Genomic DNA, 13,869 nt, shown 5'->3' with positions numbered 1-13,869 from the left:
CCACAAACATCCTCCTCAGATGCCCAGCCCAACTGTCTCCTAACTGAAGAATGAAAGCAGACACATGTTCACGAGCCAGATGCAAACTCCAAATCCCTGGCAATCTTTTTCATTTTTGTTCCCTTTAAGCAGCATATTCTTACATCTTACCACCTCTCCACTTAAACAGGCTAAACAGCCTCTCTGCAAGCCAAGAAGTAATGGAAAATGTTACATTTCTGTGGGTTTAATGCTTGAAATTCCTCCCCGACTTGCTGTAGAATATTTATGATAGTGAAAATACATTGCATTTTCAGAGTTTCAAAAGGAGCTGCAGGCAAATGTGCCCTAGAAGTAGCCTGTTTGGGGAATGTTTTATGTCTACATGGTAGCTCCTTGAATGGATTTATATCTCATAAAAAACAATCTCCTGGAAGCGCCACGCAGATAAATGCCACCGTGCATTACCTTGTTGGCTTCAGAGAGGAAAGGCATCACAAAACAAGCAGGGAAGTGGGCTTGTGGTTACCTGGGGAGGTGGGTCAATAAATGCCAGCTTGGCATCATTAGCCTTGTCACTTAATGATGCACCCGACTAGAAGCGCACCACTGATGTGCCACAGTCACGTGACCATGTGGAAATTACGCTAGAGCAAGACAAAATCATTTCTGGGGTATTTCACATAAAGGCATAAACACAGCGTAATTGTGACCGTAAACGCCATCACAGGCTGTTAGGAGAAAACATCCATGGAACCTGGCAAACATAACTCTGGGAGTTGAGTGTTTTTCCCTCTCCTCTGTTGGAGGAAAAAGAGACAGCATATTTTGTTTATTTGGATCCCTGAGCTGCCAAGCTCTCGTAGTTCCATTCACAGGGGAAAATTTGTGTGTGTCTATTTGCATGTGTTTCAGTTAGTGGGCTGCTAGGAGCCAAGACATCCAGCTGATGGCTTTATTTTAACACTCCCATGCAATATGGGGAATGTTTCTATTGCTATCAGCAAGGTGAAATGTGGTAGTATGAGTAGAGACAGAGGGACGTTAGGTTTGTCCTCCCTGTCAGGGAGTTGACAATATACATCATATTATAGATTTGCAGGGAGACGAGAAGAGAGGAAGCTTATTACATACATAGACGTAGAATATAGTGCACAATATGAACTTCCTGAATAAAAAGTAGTAAATTATTGTGTTTCCTCAAATCATCAAATACTCCATACCTATTCAATATACCCTATAAAAGAATTTCCCGTTTGGTTCGCAGTGCCATCTAGTGCTTGCCCTATATCTTGCTAGATATTTTATTTCTGTCTGGTTCATGACACACACAGACCTGAATGAGATGTCTGGTCTCCACAGCAACAGGTCTCCCCTCTCTCATGCTGTCAGTGAACCAGCTGATGTCCAACACGTGCATGCTGGGAAGATTCTTCAGATCGCATCCCTTAAGCCATGTCCACAGTGATGAAGCCTCGCTGTCCTCTGACACAATATGAGTGACCACGTCGCTGTGTATGGAGAAGACAAGAGCTGTCAGAAGGTTCATAGTTCACTTCATGGTTTTCTTCAGTTCTGTCAAAGCTGCAGGATAGTGGTGAACATTATTTAGTTTAAAACTGACAAGTTTAAGTTCAAGGACCAGTTCAAGTTTATGGCCATCTGTAAGGGAACCAAAGAAATCTATAGAGTGAAATTCTTGCACTAAGGCACTTTGAATTTCATACAAAAAATATCAAACAAAAAACTATTCAATGCAATGTAAAATTTAAATTATAAAATATACAGTGTATCAACCGTAAACCTGCAATAACTGACTTTTTTTTTTTTAGTTGTGGGTAGCAGAAAAAAAAGCTGTGAACATAACACTGACATTGTATTGCTTTTACGCTGATATGGCTAACTTGTTAGCAAACTGTTGCCTATTTACACATTGAGCAGACACGCAGCAACATAAGAATTTCTTTGAGCTGCTTCTGGGCACCTGGCAAATGTAACTCTAAAATTAATTCTCCTTTTTGCTCTGTTCTGGTCTCCACCAACTTCTGAAGGAAATATCTGTTTTTTTAGCTTCTAAATGTGCCACTGTGTTCACCAGCTAGTCACTAACTTTGTCTGTCTGCTGTTTGGCGCTAGGTAGGTAGCGTACAGTTTGTTTTTAGAGTTTTTGGATGAAAACAGCTGGATATTTTTGGATGAAAACAGCTGCCTGCTGTGGCCAAAAAACATTGGAGAGTGAACCAAAACAGTAAAGGTTCAGACCAGAAAACCAAAACAACAAGCTCAGGGTGCTAAAAAAAACTCCATAGAGCTGAGGGACACTGCTCTGTTATGTGATCAATTGTCCATATAAAAATATTGATTTTAGCTGCTTAAATAACCCTGAAAACTTGGTCTTAGGTATTTCTCTAAAACATTAAATGATGAAAAATAAGTAAGAATTAACATTAAAGTTTTGATTAAAACATCCTTATGTAATATTTATTAGGAGTTTACCATTTGTTTTATCAGGTTTGACTGACAGTAGCCCAACAACACAGCCCCTCAACTGCCATCTGTTTTTGGTTAAATGTTGCTAAATTGTGATTGGTGCACAGAAGCATGGACATCAGCTTTTTCCCACCAAGGCCCAACCACTCCAAACCAGTCGGAATAGCACAGACAAAAACCAAATACAAAAATCTCTCATGTGAAAGAACCACAATGTTCTAACTATTAATTATTGCAGAAAATTTTGTATTTGCATACAACCAAATCACTCTTTAAGAAATGACTGTATATTTCTCCTAATGCAAAACATAAGCAGACAAAAGCTTTGTTTCCAAATTTACTTATTAGTAGGATTACAAGGACAACTTGAATTGTTTGACAGGAAAATTCCTGTTCAAACTTCCCTGTTTGATTTAACAAAAAGAAGTTTCCTGTCTTGGTCTCAGCAGCCTTTAGAGAGTGAAAAAGTTCAAGTGAATCTTTTGAAATACAGTTCAGATCTCAGAATCATGGTCTTACTCTTGCTGTTTAGGGATCAAAACTGGGTGAACAACAAGCAGCACAGACCCTCAGTGCCTCCCTCCACTATTTGATAGCCGAACTCATTCAACCAGAGCCTCCTACAGCTCCACCGAGACGTTCAATAGACTTTTTATCATGGCCTCCTCCCCTCTGCTTCCTGCCACGGAGTCTAACTACCATACCCAATCAGAGCGGCCAGCCGTGTATAATTACCCTCAGCACACTCCTCCTCTTCCTCTCTCCTGGAGTGGGTAAATTTGTGGGAAGACTCCTTAAGGGAGGTCCCAGCAGAGCCCTGGCTGAGGCTTAATTGGCCAAATCACTGGCGAAACTAATCCTCTATCTGCTTGGCATACCAGTCCAGCCACTGATGGTCCATGTTTTTAAAAAAAAAAGTACTTCCCAGTACAAAGACATAGACAAAGAGTCTCTAAAACAGCCACATCTGAGGTATCTAAGGGACACAGCTATTAACTGCAAAAGCTTAAATTCACTTGCCATGAAGTTGTCTAACCACAGTAATAGAGATTTGGCTCTCTGGTTGATTTCCCTCTAAAATCACAAGGGTTGAGTTGCTATGTTGAAACAAGACTGAAGATCATGGGGGGGGGAAGTACTTTCTCCTCAGGCCATATTTACCAAGATATAATCCAGCCCCTGAATATGGATCCTTATCTTAATGCCTAGCAGAACAGAATGTAAAATGGCAGATTGACATGCAAATGAGCTAGAATGCAAACCCAGCACCAGACTGTACTTCCCTGAATCAGTGAGACTCTGAGCCCAGCCACAAGGACAGGCTAAAGTCAATAGGCTTTGATATGGAGAACTCTCTCGAGTCGTCTCTCCGCCCTGTTCCTGACAGCAGCTACCCTCATCCTATCCCTTCCAAAAGTGAAAAACAAGAAGCAGATCAAAGGCCAATTATGTCCATAACAGATTTTTACACCATGCTCCTATGAAACATCGTAACTGACATTTACTCAATCACTGTAAGAAGGTAGATAAAATTAGTCGATTGTAAATAAATACTTAAATTTAATTACATCAAGTAACTGAAGTTACTTCTGAGTTTAGTAGCATCTGATACCATGTTATTTTGTGGGTTTACAGATTGTGTTACAAAAAAGTCCCTGTCACAGCTCGCACATGCACTGTGTAGTATCTAAAATAAAACTAGGCCAAAACCTAGCATGTGGCTGGACCGCCCTTTATCTGTTTGCTTCTCTTCTGCTTTCTGTGCTCACATACACCGTAATTTAATACAGCCAATTCCCAATAAAGTTGTTCTCATTCACGTTTTTCTGCTTTTGCTGTCAGACAACGGAACAAGTATGAAATAGTGACTGAAACGTGGCCCATTCAGACTACATGTTAACCAGCAGTCACTTCCAAGCCATTTCCCAGCTGCTGCTCTGCACTGCTGAAATCCTGATTTTATAACCACAGCGTCGTCTGACTAAATCTCCATACACATAAGTTAATTACAACAGCTGTGCTGTTATTTCAGCTATATTTACTTGTAAAATGATCAATGAGGGAAAGTTGGAAGCTCATTCACATCTATGTTGGCTGCTGTGTGGTCAATTGAATGAGACTAGAGAGAGGTGTTCCTGCAGAGGGAAAGCCCGTCCTCGCAGTCATTGGGCAATACTGGCAACTCTATTATACGGAAAGCAGCTAAGGTTTGTCCAAGAAGTCGGTAGACTTCTCACTAGGTTTGTGAGGAAAAGTCACTAAAAGTGTGTGAAAAGTCAGTAAATCTAACGACAAAGGCACTAAGTTGGCAACACTGCCTGTAAACACCCCCCTGATTACGCAGTAGAAACTGTTTGTGCCAAATCATTTTGAAAGAGCAACGTCTAGTGGGGTAACTTCATAGGTCCGTCAGTAAGTCAATCAGTCAGTCATGGACATTCGCGTCTATAGTGGTGGCCCTGCTGTTGTGGTCCAGCCAACAAGGTTACGCCATAGTAACAGTCTGATCTTAAATTTTTCCTTAGCCCCCTTATAACTCTAAGGCTTACTAGCTGTACACTGCAACACAAGATCAATGCTTTTTTCTTATTTTTCATGTCTTATCAAGGGGTCGGCAAACTGGTAAGTATGCTGACTTGCTTGGGACCCGTTAGCGCAGTGTATCAAGCAATAGAAGTCCTACCGAGCCACTGTAGGGTTAGCCAGCCTGTAGCCCCTCCCACTTCCTGGTTACTAATGCCCACTCAGGCCGTGTATAAGCACTGCATGTCAGCTCTCTAGTAGGCTGCTCTTCCTCTTTGGGTTGTTGTCTTGGCTATTCCCTGGGACATATGTACGGCTTCCCTGGTCGTGTTTCAAAGCTAGCCATTGTTTCAGTATGCAAAACCGGCTGCCACAAGCTGGGGCTGCGTACTCATCCATGAGACAGCCAAAATACCGCACAGCTACTGCTTCCTTTGTTTGCTCCTGTTGGTTCTGTCTGCTTTTGTTTGTTTTTGATTTTGTTCTGGTTTGTTTGTTTAGAGTATGTGAATGAGCTTCCAACATTGTTTATTGATATTGGCACTGACCATTAGGGCTAGGCCAGAGTCCCAAGGCCCGCTGCAAACAGTTAGGCCTCACCAGCGCCATTCCTCAGAAACCTTTCCCCCAAGAACGAGCGTGATGGTTTTGGTTTTTGTGTAGGGTTATCTCTGTATGCTGACATTGAGCCCCCTCACCGCCACCTGCTACCCTTTTACCTGTGTTTCCTGTAGTAACATTTATTCACCCCTCACTGATTATTTTGTGTTTTCCAGGGTTTATATTTTGTGTTTCGGTTGGAGTGTGTGTGTGTGTGTGTGTGTGTGTGTGTGTGTGTGTGTGTGTGTGTGTTGGGCGCTGGTGCAGGGTGAGGCTGCTTGCTTCCTCTGGTAACTATTGCTTCTCCCACTAGCAGCTGATAAAATCTCCTAGCAACAGCTGTAACTTCAGCCAACAACAGTCTGCTTTTGTCTATCACTGTCTGATGTCGAAGACCCTTTGTTTTAAAAATCACTAAGAATTTAGAGTGGTAAATATATCCCCTTGATCATTGCAAACTACATACTGTATGTGCTGTGCAAAAACCAAAAGCTTGACAGGCATAGCAACTGTAATTAAAGTGGACAGGACTTAGCAAATGGTTAATGACATCCAGAGTCCCTGAACTTCAACTTCAGCGTGAAGGCCAATGTGTGTGTGTGTCTTTTTCCTGCCATTCGTGAGAGAGCATTTATCATAGCTCATCAATCAGCCAGGACAAAAATGTCGATATCTGGATCTAAGTTTATGTGCATCGCACTTGAAATTAGGACGTGGGGAGACTGGTTTGTGCATATGTCAAGTGTTTGTGTCCGTTATTGTGTGTGTGTGTGTGTGTGTGTGTGTGTGTGTGTGTGTGTGTGTGTGTGTGTGTGTGTGTGTGTGTGTGTGTGTGTGTGTGTGTGTGTGTGTGTGTTGGTGTGTGTTTGAGCACATTCCTTCATGCAGAGAAGAATGCACAGTGTATTGGACCATATGCTCAAGGCAATGTGCCTATAACTTGTGTAAGACTTGATACAGGAGGTGTTACTATCAAACTGCAGCTGATATCAGTTTTGTCAGCTTGTAGAATTCATGTCAGTTTGAGGCAGGCATGCTCTACTTCCTGTCGTTGGTTTCAAACAATTGTATCAAGCCAAGTGTAACGGTAGGAGCGCTCAAGCTGTGTTTCTGGGAATGCTGCCATGGCCAAGCTGGCGCACGGCTGGCAGGCACACTTAGATATGCATTTAAACACACACACACACACACACACACACACACACGCACCTGTTGGTTATACTATACCAAAAAAGACCCTTTATTGACTATTTATAAATCACATGCTAATTTCATCCTTGAGGTAACTTTAAATTGGAAAATCTGCCCCCACTGTGAATGTCTAAAAGGCGAGTAAGTTTTCAAAAAATGAAACAGAGGACTACACACACACCTGTTCACCAGAGGAGCTCAAAGTCTGGATTTAAGCTGTCCAGCCCCAATAACAAAGTCGACTTTAAAAAATGGGAGGTGGCATCAACAGTATGACTTGCCTCCAAGAAATCAGCTTCTGAAGCTTTGTGGACATCAACAGAGGAGTTCTGCTTTGTTAGCAGTGTGGGATTTAAAAGATACTTTCAATTAGAGACAGAAAAAATGAAGAAGGCATGCTGCTTCCATAACTACTGCACAATAGATGATTCATCGTCGCAAGAAAACAAGCTCCCGAGCTCACAAAATATCTCTCCTTAAGTGCATCTTCACAAAAAACTTTCACCAAACTCATTAAAAAGTTTGTGTGGGCTCTGTTACCTTTCTTCCAATGTTTTTAGTTTTCTCACTGCCAACGAGCTGTAGCTGGGTTAGCCCTTCTCTTCCCTTTCTAAACGTATTTATGTAGGAGCTGAGTTATGGCTAAGGGGGAAATCCACTTAGGTGTAGCCGAGGCAGGATGGATGCCCTAACCCTTCTTACTTAAGTATTCATGAGACAATAGTGGTTCTCTAATTAGCTAATTTAACCTTAACTTCTTAAAGAAAGGTAGACGTTTTTAAGAAAATGCCACAAAATATATCTCACAGGAGAACTGGTTGTTTTAATAATGCCTTTTTTTTCAGATGAACAGTTTAACAGCATGATCTGTCTCTTCCTATAAACATCTGAGGTGCAGGTTCGACTTTGATAGCTAAATTAAAAATTCCGTGTACAAACAATCATTACATTATACCATTTTGACTGCTTCTACAGACTAGGAATTAATGTTTATTTGAGAAATGAAATGAGTCTTCATTTTGCATTTACTGGCCTGGCTGTTAGACAGTACAACCATGCTCAAACGGGCCTTTAATTAGTATTGTGACCTTCCATTTAACTAGGGTTACAATAAAGGCCTTGAAAGCCAAGGTCAAACCATTGTGGCTGGTACCTAAGCAAAAAACACAAACCCAGAAAATAGTCTAAGTTCCCCCTTGCATCCCTCTAAGCTCCACATTAGTGTGTTCTTCTGAGCTTCACATTCAGAAAAGCTTTTAAACGCCAAGCCTCACTGAGTCAGTGAACAACAAAAAAGCTTTTTCCAACCTGAGGACGTCTTCCACAATAAAGCCCTTTGACCTGGCCAGTTGGGTCAGAAAGCTTCTCCTGCTGCGGCCCATTTTCCTCTCCACCAGGTAAAGTCTGACATCCTCAAACTTCACCTCTTCACACCTGAGAACACCGGCTTCCACTGGTCTCGACCTTTTTCTCACACGAGGCACAATGGGAGTGTGGAACATATCTTTGGAGATGAGCTATTCAAAGTATTTCTGAACCTCTAGGAATTTCTGCTTTTGTGAGCTTTTTCGTTGTTGTGTGCAACTTAAATTCCAGCTAGGAAAAACACCCACTTTGATAAGGCCACAGTTGTTTATTTGACAGTTGTAGTTTTCGTCTTTTTTTTTTTTTTGCTTTTTTTTTTGATAGTGGGACAGTGTGTCAGTTGGAGCATGGTTGGTGAGAGTTGGCAGACAGGAAAAGCCTCTGGCAACAGGTGTTGAGGATTTGGTGTTTACCAAAAAGCACCTGCCAAGATCGAATGATTGAGGATGAGAGAAAAAAGATAAAAACACCTTGTTGGCATGGCATTATTCACTTCCTGTAAAAGTTGCCCTGCAAACACACATTTGGAGGAAGTAAACACAGGCTTATCCAATAGCTTCTTATAAAAGCAACTGAAAAGTTTTCATGCAGTTGTTATTCCACTCTCTTGGCTGGAGCAGGCTGAAGTAAAGCCTCACTCCTGGGAGATGCCTAGATTCTGGTCACCTCGCAAACCCCTCACAGCTGTCCTGCCATGTCCAGTCCGTCTCACTACTCACCATCTCATTATGTCCAAGCCAAGTCTGCACCATCTGCTCCTCTGCTTTAATTAGCTTACTGCCTTAAATGAGTGCCTTTGTGGGCATTTTCCCTGATATCCCACGAGCTCATACACGGCCTTTGCACACACACAGGCACTGCATATGCAAGCCACTGATGAGCCGGGACAGTTATCAAGGGAAAAGAACTGCATATGCAGTGGTCAGAAACACAAACTGGAAATGGATTTAATCTGTTTAACTCATCTGCAGTATTCCTTTTGTTTCCAAAGAGGTAATTACAACATGATTCATCTGCTTCAGTAGACCAAATAGGAATGATTTGTTTTAGGTGAAGAGGGAGAAAAATCATTACAGGTCTTGATTCTACATCTAATTACCACACTGTGCATTTCTTCACTTTAATAAGCACACCTTGCCTCTGTCTGCTACCCAGAAATGATTACATGGCTCTCATTAGCATGGAGCTCTGAGGGTTAAAGGGTGTCACAGGGCAGATGCAGCTAATTGTTTGACACACACACCCCCCCCCTTTTTACTCAGCTGAATATGAGGGTGCTGGCCCACATCCAATCAGAGACCAGTGAAATTCTAACATCACTAAGACAAATGGCTCTTAAACTGCCAGGAGTAATCACTGCAAGAGCAATGAACCCATTTTCTAGTCTAACTTTATACACTAGCTCTATAGGTGCATGATTAAATTGTCTGATAATTCTAATTATCATACATATTCAAGTTGGTTAGAAAGGACAATGTGCTACTAGGTGAGACTGTGAGCAAAACGTTCATCGTGAAAGCCACAGGACTTTATTTTATTGTATTATTTTATTGTAAATGCTAATGGAGATCCCCAATTTCCCTGAGATACTTAAAGTGTCCAGTTGAATTTTGGGGAAATGTGTACAAAGTTATGCTAATGACATCCAGTGGTCGTAATTCACTAAGTGTATTACTTCAAGTGGTGTACTTCGGTACAATTTTTAGGTATTTGTACTTTACTTTTCATTTCCATTTTATGCATCTTTATACTTACGCCCCACTCCTTTACAGAGAAATATTGCCGTTTTTACTCCACAGCGTAGTAGCTAGAATTAGCTCCACCTCAACCAGCTGACATTAAAATTCTACCTCCACATTATTATGTGAGTAATAATAATCCAATATTATATCATAAAATATAACATTCTGAATAGGGCAAGTCTGCATGAGTGGGGTACTTCTGCTTGTCAAAGGCAGCTATAACTGATATTTTTGCAGTAAAAAATGTATCAAATGACAATGTGAAAACAATGTGACAATGAAAGGCGGTACTCGTAATGATGAACCTCCAGGGAATCATTTCTTGAATCTGCAACCTCCCTCAGCTTTACAGAGTTTTAAAATGAGTTTCAGCTCATTGTTTAGCTATCCGGCCCCTAACTTTACGGTTTTTGTTCACTCTTGCCTCTCTCATAGTGTCGTTGTCAGGCGCACAAGGCAGCTTTTTTAGTAAATAGCCTCTAAAAACCCACTGTACACGACCTAATCAGCACCAAACAGCAAACAGACAGAGTTAGTCAACATAGTGGAGCATTTACCAGCTCAAGAGCCAGATATTTCCCCCAGGAGTTGGTAGAGACCCCAGTAGATACCAAAAACAGAGCTAAAAGAAAGGGAATATTACAACATTCACTAGATGGCCAGAAACATGACTATAAATGTAAGTTAATGTTGTTCTGTAACTGCTGGATGTGTGAAAAACTTTTTTCTAACAACTAAAGCTAAAAGTTGATGATATGCAGTGTTGATTTCATGAATTTTGCAACCTTTAAAGAACATTTCTAGGTTCTTTAAATAACATTAAGGGACCCTTCCTCTTTCACAAAATAACCTTCAGTAAGCCTTCAGGAAATGTCCCCTTAAGGTTCCCGGAAGGTTTTCTGAATGATTTTTCGCAACCATTAACGACAAAAGGGTTGCACCGAACGTTACCATGCTCTACAGGCAATATTAGTGGAACATTCCCTGAACCGAAAATCATTTGCCGGGTAAATCTCCAGACAATATCACTGATGAAAAAAAGCTGAGTTTTAAAAAATACTTAATGAAATCAATGTAATTTTGTTGACGAAAAAGGAGACAAAATTACAGACTGTTTTTACAAACAATAACATAAACCAAATGTTCTTTGAACGGCTACATAGCACATTTGTCTTCCTGCACACCCAAATCATCTTCCCTGTGACTCTGCACACCAGCAACACACCCAGCAACGCCAACAGTGCCAGTCTGGACCTAGTTATACATGTAACACATACGGTTATAGGAAAAGAACATGATGGTATCAGTGAGGCTTGGTTGTAAAAAACGTGTTGACATTTGAACCCATTTCAAATATAATGCCGCCAAGAGAAAGTTAGTGTGTAGCACTGTTGGGTGAGAAGCCCTGTGGCTACAAAATGACTAGGAAGAATAACACACACCTGAAGAAACACCTCAAGGCACACCTCACAGAAACTGAGTTAACATGAAGATGTTAAATAATGTTACATTACTTTTAAAGCCGTATTCAGCCAACTACTGAAGGCAATGGTGTAACTTGAATTTGCATCTCACAACAACAGGAAATTGCTACATTGCTTGCAGATGGGGATTTAGTCTTAGCGAAAAATCAGTAGCCTCATCACCGAAGTTGGCTACCCTTTAGTTTAAAGGTGCTCTATGAAAGTTTTTGCTATCGCTACATTGCCAATGTTAGTATTAAAAGCTGTTTACTGACTAGTCTAGTAGAAATGCTGCAAGTTCAGCATCAAACTTCCTTCTTTTACTCGCTGTCTCCAGTAGTGGAAAGCAACGCCAACGTAAACTATTGTTTTGCTTCTATTTCTATCACTTCTTTTCTTCTACTGAAGTTATCAAGCTAACCAGCTAGCCCCGGCCCGTCCTGTCTCGTAATACCCCTTTGTGATATTGAGTCACTGTAACGTCCAGTCGACGAAGAAGTATCGCTGCCCAGAGGGCATATTTTAACCTCTTGTCTCGTAAACGCAACAATGGCTGAAGTAAACAGCTGTTAATGCTAACATTGGCTATGTAGCAATAGCGAAAATGTACATATAGCACCTTTAATACAAATTTTTTTATTTTGGAGAGTTCAACATGCTATCTATGTTACAGCAGACACAACTTAATTGCCATACACATCTGATAGTCAGGTCTTGTCGATTTTTAATAGGTCCAGCTCAGTGTAATTTATCTGCGACATCTACTGGCTATTAAAATGCAGTATCTACATGCATTATGTAGAAGGTTGCTTTTTGGCTTGGATAAAGTCTGTTGGGTAGCAGCCAGCTGTCTAGTACTTATCTTGTGTTGTATGCAAAAAGGTTCCCAGTATTTTGTAGTACAACTGAAGCGTACAGAATTACAGAATCAAGTCAACACCTTTCTGGTAAAGTTGTGACAAAACTGAACATTAAAAATGTAGGTATTCATTTGAAGTTGTGTTTCTGGCAATTTGATTGATGCAAGTTTAATATTCACTTTCCTTTCAGTATCCATTCTTCTGTTTTGCTTTCCACCAACTCCTGAGAAAAATAAGTGATTATTTAGATGCTACAGTAAATGCTCCACTTAGCTCACTAGCTATTGAGTTGCTAACTTTGTTGGCGGTTTTGGAGCTGGGAAGGTAGCGGACAGCAGAGTCCAGCAGGGGTCCAATTTTGCAAACCCACACACACCCCACATTCGAAAAGGTCAGTACCGGGACTGACTCGTTACCCACAATTATCTCTAAATCAAATCCAGACCTAACCGGACCCATCAATATTATTCCTGTGAGCCCACCCGTACCTGTAACATTTATTAAAGACATAGGCAACATGGTCACTCACTTTAAAACTCTTGCAGATTCTATTTAAGCAGGGCTTGCATGATGTTCTGAGGTTATCTTCTATTTTGCATAATGTACTTTCATAGGTTGGTTGTTGGTAGGCTGTCTCGTAGGCAATTAAAATGTTTTAGATGTTTAAAAAAATTGTGCATTTATTTTCATTACTGTTTCTGATTTTTTTCATTCTCCTGTTTATTTCACCTGCTGCCTGTCCGCATTTAATTCATTTTTACCCATGCCATGCGTGAACTCAGCTGCCTGCTGCTGCTGAAAACAGGGTTCATTGGAAGAAAATCCTAAAACAATTACCTCTCACATTAGTTGCATAGTCTTCTAATTTCATTGTTAATATAAAAATGTTGATTAGTGTATAGCCTGAAAGCTACTTGTGTGCAAAGGGAAAAACTGGATGAAAAGGGCTAAAAAGGTGCCTTCCTCATTCATAGGTACATAGATAGATAACCTCAAACCTCAGTGCTTGGAGCAAACAGCATTGTTTTCACAGCCCTGTTTTCCAGTGTCTGTTCCCATACAGTGTCAAAAAGTGTCAGGTCCAGTAGGGTTTTTGAATTTAATATTTCTAAATCAATAGCCAACAGAGCATCAAAAAAAAAAAAAACACAGTCTGAAGGTCAGTCTTATTATCCAGTTTTCTTGCTGAAGAGTTACTGCTTTGTATCATCAATATTTCCGGTGGAGGATGCTTCCTAACAAAGTAAAAGGCTGTAGTGAAGAAATACCCCACTAACAAATCAAAGTGAAAAGAAGTAATGGTTTCCTTTGGTTTTATTGTATTCATTAATTTGCCTGTCTTAACGAAGTCTGTGGTCGTGTCTTAAGGTTGTATTGATTATCTAAGGAGTTTTCAGCTTGGTGCTTGGTAATCAGAGGACCAAACACATGCACACAGTTACTCAAAATAACTGCAAATTGTAGGGGAAAAAGTAATTATAGTAAAAAAAAAAAAAAAAGAAAGAAAGAAAAAGTAATTGTACTCTTCTACCTAGAAAAGGGACAATTTTTTAGGTCTAGATTTAAAACAAAATGACACCATTTCAGACCACAAAGGCATCTATTCATTATCATCATACTCAGTTCCTGCTTGAATGAGAAATAAGCTTATGTGCT

At 40.6% G+C, this 13,869-nt stretch overlaps 1 protein-coding gene across 3 annotated transcripts in view; it reads right to left on the bottom strand.

Annotated features, from left to right (window-relative positions):
• The window catches only part of dntt (deoxynucleotidyltransferase, terminal), an 81,497-nt gene extending 78,201 nt beyond the window's left edge, over nucleotides 1-3,296 (bottom strand). For 2 of the 3 annotated variants that reach the window (XM_040139567.1, XM_040139569.1), the window contains exons 1-2: nucleotides 2,989-3,098; nucleotides 1,316-1,490 (exon numbers count right to left, since the gene is read on the bottom strand). In XM_040139567.1, coding sequence (XP_039995501.1) covers nucleotides 1,316-1,399 — 84 coding nt within the window. In that variant the 5' untranslated portion in view covers nucleotides 1,400-1,490; nucleotides 2,989-3,098. Of the gene's footprint in view, nucleotides 1-1,315; nucleotides 1,491-2,988; nucleotides 3,099-3,204 lie in introns of those variants that run through there. The other variant, XM_040139568.1, reaches the window with a different exon arrangement.
• Between the last annotated feature and the right edge of the window lie 10,573 nt (nucleotides 3,297-13,869).

This window comes from Xiphias gladius, chromosome 11 (genome assembly GCF_016859285.1).
Source record: "Xiphias gladius isolate SHS-SW01 ecotype Sanya breed wild chromosome 11, ASM1685928v1, whole genome shotgun sequence".
Classification (NCBI taxonomy): domain Eukaryota; kingdom Metazoa; phylum Chordata; class Actinopteri; order Istiophoriformes; family Xiphiidae; genus Xiphias; species Xiphias gladius.
Note: the sequence above shows the minus strand (reverse complement) of the source record. Positions and strands in the feature narration are given on the sequence as shown.